This window comes from Crinia signifera, chromosome 6, assembly GCF_055691185.1.
Source record: "Crinia signifera chromosome 6, ASM5569118v1, whole genome shotgun sequence".
In the NCBI taxonomy this organism is placed as follows: Eukaryota; Metazoa; Chordata; class Amphibia; order Anura; family Myobatrachidae; genus Crinia; species Crinia signifera.
In genome coordinates this window covers 288,085,698-288,092,604 of record NC_139222.1, presented here as the reverse complement: position 1 = coordinate 288,092,604, position 6,907 = coordinate 288,085,698, and the positions used below count along the sequence as shown (strand labels likewise).

The window sequence follows — 6,907 nt, the reverse complement described above, 5'->3', positions numbered from 1 at the left end:
TAATCACAGATCCTCAATTGCTGGCCTTAGAAAATCAATTATATTCTTGTTTTAATGAAATCAAGGTTCTAGCAATCCCAATAAATCCTTCAGAATACCAACTTTTATACAGCGGTTCCTCCAGCATTTGCTCCAACCTCAGCCTAGTGCTTCAGCTTCTCCACAGTCACTCTGCCCCATGGTAATACAAAACACACCTTTTAATGAAACAGTACAAGGTAAACAAAGATTGGGCCATTACTAGTGCAAGGTTTAAAAGTACCCTTAAAATAGCATACACAGCCCACTAAGCCTCAGTGCAGCAACAGTGGTAATCCGTCCACCCCCTGAAATTCAATAGATACACTACATCAACCCTCAGAACAGTGGCCTAGCAATAGCTCCTGCACACCCTGTGGTGACTTGGTAGTACTGGGTGACTTGTGGGTGTTTCGGGGTCTATGGCGGAGTCTATTGCTAACACTATCAACATTAAAAATGCCCCTGAGATAATTATTATGGATTCGAGAGGAGGCAGTGACTATTTTGGGAGGGACATTTTTAATGGTTCAAATGTGACAGACACAGACTCTGGCAGCGGTAGGAGGTAGGGTGAGTCGACTGACAATGAGCAGGTACCGTGAGGGTGGGGTTTTTGAGGGGTGGCGCATTAAATGTTTTCCAGCAGGGGAGGGGGTGTGGTTTATTATTTATAGTTATGCCACTGCTTCAGAAGTGATGAATGGCATGTATACTTTAAAAGCACTTTATCTCCATTATCTTTTCTTTTCCATGTGATATCCACTGAGCCAAGAGATACATTATTGTTATACAGGACACTGGATTAGTGGGTAGGAGGACTAGAGGGAGCACCACGAATCGTTGCCTGTCTATGGTGTGCACCTACAGCACTCTCTGGTAGGCAGACATATTTGTACATTGGACAGTGTCCCGTTAGAGTTGCTATTCTGTATTTTTGAGCATTGGCTGTATGGTGCTTGCTGCTGTACATCTTATTTAGTCCCTCTTCTAATTGCTGGAAAGACTCAGATTTCTCTCAGCCAGTTGCTTTATGCATCCATGAAGTGGAATCTGTGTGCATGTCATGTGGTAAGGATTACTGTCATTACAAAGTGCCTTCAGACTACACTGTGCCATGCAGCAATGGCTGGCAGAAATGGGCAACATAGTAGAAACGGGTCTCTCTATCCCTCCCAGCTATTAGTACCTAAACCCACAAAACATTCACAGCTTATATAGTAAGACACCCAGAGCAACTGTTATCTCTGTAACCATGATATGTACTAAGCACCACTTCACTAATACACCAATGTTATCCAATGTGAATTTTGTAAAGACGTGTCTCTGTTTCAGATTGCCGAGATACAACAATTGCAGTATTAGGGTTCATGCTGACTCTATGGCAATAAGTACAATAACATCAGTGTCACCCATAAATACGTTTATTCAGAATATACAGCACAAAGTTTTATTTCAAGTGAAAGGCTTGAGGATAAACATGAGATGAAATGATCTGTATAACAATAATATGCAGGAGCTTAGTTGCTGGCCAAGGTGCTGGAGATCCAGGAGTTGTAGTTGCAAACCTTGGTGTAGACACCGGGGTAGTTCCTCAGGGCACATCCGTATCCCCAGGAGACAACACCCTGGAGCTGTCCGTTACAGACGACGGGTCCACCAGAGTCTCCCTGAACAGAGGAGGGAGATTGTTAGATATATAACGTCATGATGGCTGCTGGGTAGTTACAATGCTGCCTACTGTGCGATCATGCCACTTGTATACATCACACACACACATTATAGTGATACCATCAGTACTATAGTGATACAGCAGGGACATTACCTGGCAGGAATCCTTGCCACCCTCAATGTAACCAACACAGATCATGTTGTTGGTGATCTCTCCTGGGTAGGCGCTGGTACACTGAGCAGAGGTCAGGATGGGGGCGTTCAGGCACTGCAGCTGGTTTGGCATGCTGGCTGCAGAGAAACACATTCAATTTAGTCTATATTCTCCCATCTTATACTGTACATTGCTGTAATATGTCATCATACGTCCAGTATTTGGGCTCCACAATATACCATATCCATTCTGTTGTAGGAGGGAATGCATTATTCTAGTTGGAAATGTTCCTAATTACGGTATAATTGTATTAATGTCTACATTTGACACTATTAGCGTTACTTTGTTAACCATGTCAGAAACGAATGATCCAGTGCAAGCAATGGACTTTGGTTCTGTAACTTACTGCCGCTGCTGAGAGTGTTTCCCCATCCGGAGATCAGACAGCTGGTGCCAGCGGCTGCGCAGCCAGAGGGCAGAGATGCAGTCTTGACGTAGGCGTTGAGGGTGGCGGGGGAGGCGAGCTTGATCAACCAGATGTCGTTGTCCAGAGTTCTGGAGTTGTAGCTGCCATGTCTGATGACCTTGGCGGAGTTGATGAACTGCTCGGTACCCTCACTTGTGGCGATGTTATGTTCTCCCAGTCTGACCTGGACGCTCCTGGTTGGATGGAAATTCAAGACAATTAGCAATAGTAAGAAAACCTAGAACTTCAGGTGATGACTGATGGAGTGGTAGGATGGATAGGACGGATTAAATTCTCATACCAAAGGATATTGACTATTTCAGACCCTGAACAATACTCAGGCTTTTCACTGGCTGACCTGAATGATTACCCCAGTATGAAGCCCCATACACACGGGGGAGATATATTGCTCAGTTTCTCCTTTTCATCAGCGACCAGAGATGGTCGCTGATGAAAAAGAAACTGCCGGGGGGAGCCCGGCAGTGGTAATCAGCTAGTCGCATGAGCATGTTCCTGCGACCAGCGATCACTACAGGGGTAAAAACTGGAGCGCGCACCCGGCGATACAAAATCGCCCCCGTGTGTACGCACCTTAAGGACTTCTTTATTCACAACTAACCAACTGACCCTCCTATCAAGCAAGAATCAAGCCAGTTATTTAGTTAACCCAGGAGTTGCCAAACCGATCTTCAAGATCTACCAACGGTCTACGTTTTCCAAATCACCTAGCTGGAGCACAGGTGCAGTCATTACTAACTGTCACATTTACGAGATCACCTATCTGGTGCACAGCTGTAGTCAATACTATCTGTCAAATTCCCAGATCACCTAGCTGGTGCACAGCTGTAGTTATTACTAACTGTCACATTACCCAGATCACCGAGCTGGTGCACAGGTGTAGTCATTACAAACTGTCACACTCCCCAGATCACCTAGCTGGTGCACAGGTGTAGTCATTACTAACTGTCACATTACCCAGACCACCTAGCTGGTGCACAGCTGCAGTCATTACTAACTGTCACATGTCACATATCACCTAGCTGTTGCAAAGCTGTAGTCATCACTGTCACATTCCCAGATTACCTAGTTGGTGCACAGCTGTAGTCAACACTAACTGTCACATTCCCAGATCACCTAGCTGGTGCACAGCTGTAATCATTACTGTCACATTTTCAAACATCCTGCATTTATTCCTACTATAGATCTACAGCTTGCCTGAGAAACATGAACTGTTGGTAGATCTTGAGGACAGGTGTGACCATGCCTGGTCTAACCCCCTAGTAATCCATGAATACTTAGTGTCTGCTAAATTATTGTACATATGCCTTGTAGCAGTGAGAAGCAACCAACCCACTAACCAACCAACCAACAAACAACCTAACAAGTCCTGGGGCACAGGTGCAGTCATTACTAACTGTCACATTTACGAGATCACCTAGCTGGTGCACAGCTGTAGTCAATACTATCTGTCACATTCCCATATCACCTAGCTGGTGCACAGCTGTAGTCATTACTAACTGTCACATTACCTAGATCACCTACCTGGTGCACAGCTGTAGTCATTACTAACTGTCACATGTCCCATATCACCTAGCTGGTGCACAGATGTAGTCAATACTAAATGTCACATTCCCACGTCACCTAGCTGGAGCACAGCTGTAGTCATTAGTAACTGTCACATGTCCCACATCACCTAGCTGGTGCACAGATGTAGTCAATACTAAATGTCACATTCCCAGACCACCTAGATGGTGCACAGCTGTAGTCATTACTAACTGTCATGTGTCCCATATCACCTAGCTGGTGCACAGCTGTAGTCAATACTAACTGTCACATGTCCCATATCACTTAGCTGGTGCACAGCTGTAGTCATTACTAACTGTCACATTACCCAGATCAGCTAGCTGCTGCACAGCTGTAGTCATTACTAACTGTCACATTTCCCCAGATCACCTAGCTGGTGCACAGCTGTATGCATTACTAAATGTCACATTTTCAAACATCCTGCATTTATTCCTACTATAGATCTACAGGTTACCTGAGAACCATGAACTGTTGGTAGATCTTGAGGGCAGGTTTGACCACACCTGGTATAACCAAACAATCATCAACCACCTAGTAAACCATGAATACTTAGTGTCTGCTAAATTATTGTACATATGACCTGTAGCAGTGAGAAGCAACCAACCCACTAACCAACCAACCAACAACCTAACTAGTCATACAACCAACCTTTATGGACACTGTCTACGTGATAATGGTTGTACTTACGCCTTGTAGCAGTGAGCAGCAGAGACCACCCACAGGCTGGTAATGAGGGTTCCACCACAGAAGTGGTATCCAGAGTTCAGGGACACCTGGTAGGGTACAGCGTTCTTGGTACATGTGTACCCTCCGACGATCTTATCATCGTCCTCAAAGGCAGCTATAAGAGAGGACACTGACTAGCACCTTGGCACCGTTACACAATATAACATACAGTAAAGCCACCTACCACCAGATGCACCAGGGTATCTGTAAGGGAATGAGACTCACCGGCGGCTCCGAGGAGCACACAGATCACGAGAAATTTCATGGTGGACAGAAGTTCAATGAGTGGTTTTCTGGACTCCAACATGCCTATTTATATGTTTTACCTCTGTGTGTACATTGCACAATGTGTCCGTATGGCCAAACCTCTGTTAATGTGTATAAAATATGCATTGCTATCATTTGTGTGTTACTGTTGGCCTTGAAAGTTATCAATACTCTTGGAAAGTTAAACATGTTCTATATTTTCTCTTTAGCGTTAGGCATCTGCTTGGGGATTTCGCAGAACGGCCTGCCAGCCAGATACCCGCTGACAGCTGTGCATGGAAACTTACAATAATGTGTGACTGTGTGTGACTGTGTGAGGAGCACATTCTTTGTATCAGGAAAAACATATTTACAACTGCATTTACCTCTAATACAATGTGTTCATTCTATGGATATTTCTCAATGAACACAGTAGCTTCCAAATGGAGGAAAATCATCATACCTTAGTGATGGTGACCATGAGTAAGAACCATCAATATTTTCTTTGCTATCTCATGTGATAAAATTGATCAAAATCAATTTCATTACGATCCTCATGCTAGGTACAATATAATATCATATTGTCACATTACTAATAAATATGAAGAAACAAAGTTAAATCACTAATTAAACAAACATCTGACTATAAAACTAATTAGGTGTACAGATGGCTTACTGGCACAGAACCACAACAACGTGGTCTACGGCCTCATAATAGACGCCCATGTCCCATGACACAACAAGGTGCAGAACGGTCTCAAGCTTCATCTTCATTGTATATTGTCTAGCAATGAAGGGTTGCGGCCTAATAGAATCTGCCATAGTGGACAAAGGAAAAGGATCTACAAAACGATCAAACCGCAAATTAAAAATGTATATAAACTGTCATATCGGCCACTGTCAGAGGCTGAAGAGAAGGTCTTCAACAAAGGCCTCTCGTTTGTGCCCACAAACAGGCACAATGCATATGGATGGAAAATCGACCTCCACAGAATGAGTAGAAATCTCCCCCTTCCTGAATTCTTCTAACACCAGACTCCCAAAAGTAAAGATGGCCCACTTACAGGCTTTTTGCAATCCCACAGTAGATCCACCTTTAACCCGCCCTCCCAAAATGCCCCAATTAAAACATTTACTCGCCTCATGGATGCTTCTATGACCAGATTCTCAGCAGTTCCTATACCCCATCATTCTACTCTATCCGCAAGTAAATCCAAAGCACTTTTATCACTCATTGAGGATAAGAGCATAAACCTTTACCCCACAGATAAAGGTGATTGTTGTACAAAATCTTATAGATCAGAAATAATGGGCCAGCTTTCTAATCGACAGGTTTAGCAATAATTGGCAACTGATCCTACTGATAAATATTGCAATGAGTTGACCATGATTTAAAAAAAAAAAAACAGTGACATTCTCATTTAAAAGATACCACCACCTTTCTCATTTGTCTGAGCCAGATCACAGACATACCCCACTACAATTATGTCTACAATGGACGTTACATCATTGTACACGTCCATTTCACACAATGAAGGACTTTTAGCTAGGGAATAATTTATGGAGGGCCTTGGGGATAATTTCAAGTTGGACAAGCTGCTTTTTCTCCATTTATTGGGGTTGGTACTAACCAGCAACTAATTTCTTTATGGCGGCCAAATATATCTACAAGAAGGCTGTGCCATGGGTTCCACTGTGGCCCTGTCATATGCCAATGTGTTCATGGTGGAACAGGATAGGATATTCTTTGCCAATAACAGATACAGTGCTAATATCATCATGCTGTGTAGATATATATATGACCTATTCATGCTGTGGGATGGTGATAGCCTCTTTGGTAGACTTGTGGACACTATCAATAGTATGCCCCGGCAAATTAAACTTACCTACTTCTGGAGCCGAGATCACATTGCCATCCTGGATGTGTCTGTTTACCTCAAGGATGGCAGTATCTCTACTAACATCTTTTATATGAAAGCACTGACCACAATGTGCTTCTCCTATCAAGCAGTCACCACCCTCCCCCCGATTAAAAGCTGCCC

The 6,907-nt window shown here is 43.6% G+C and overlaps 1 protein-coding gene across 1 annotated transcript; it reads right to left on the bottom strand.

Moving 5' to 3' along the window:
• Positions 1 to 1,441: 1,441 nt before the first annotated feature.
• Positions 1,442 to 4,926, bottom strand: LOC146009786 (trypsin-like). Its single transcript, XM_083150246.1, has 5 exons — positions 4,845 to 4,926; positions 4,581 to 4,734; positions 2,246 to 2,503; positions 1,844 to 1,976; positions 1,442 to 1,688 (listed from the first exon to the last, which is right to left on the bottom strand). Exons 1-5 carry the CDS (start codon positions 4,924 to 4,926, stop codon positions 1,539 to 1,541), a joined length of 777 nt encoding a protein of 258 aa, XP_083006372.1. The 3' UTR covers positions 1,442 to 1,538.
• Positions 4,927 to 6,907: the final 1,981 nt, after the last annotated feature.

Bases quoted from the DNA above. Each gene is read 5' to 3' on its own strand.
- LOC146009786 (XM_083150246.1), bottom strand. From the start codon at position 4,926: ATGTTGGAGTCCAGAAAACCACTCATTGAACTTCTGTCCACCATGAAA. The intron at 2,504-4,580 runs GTAAGTACAACC...CCATCCAACCAG, and splicing joins GCTGCTCACTGCTACAAGGC to GAGCGTCCAGGTCAGACTGG. The intron at 1,977-2,245 runs GTTACAGAACCA...CTCTGCAGCCAG, and splicing joins ACTCTCAGCAGCGGCAGTAA to CATGCCAAACCAGCTGCAGT.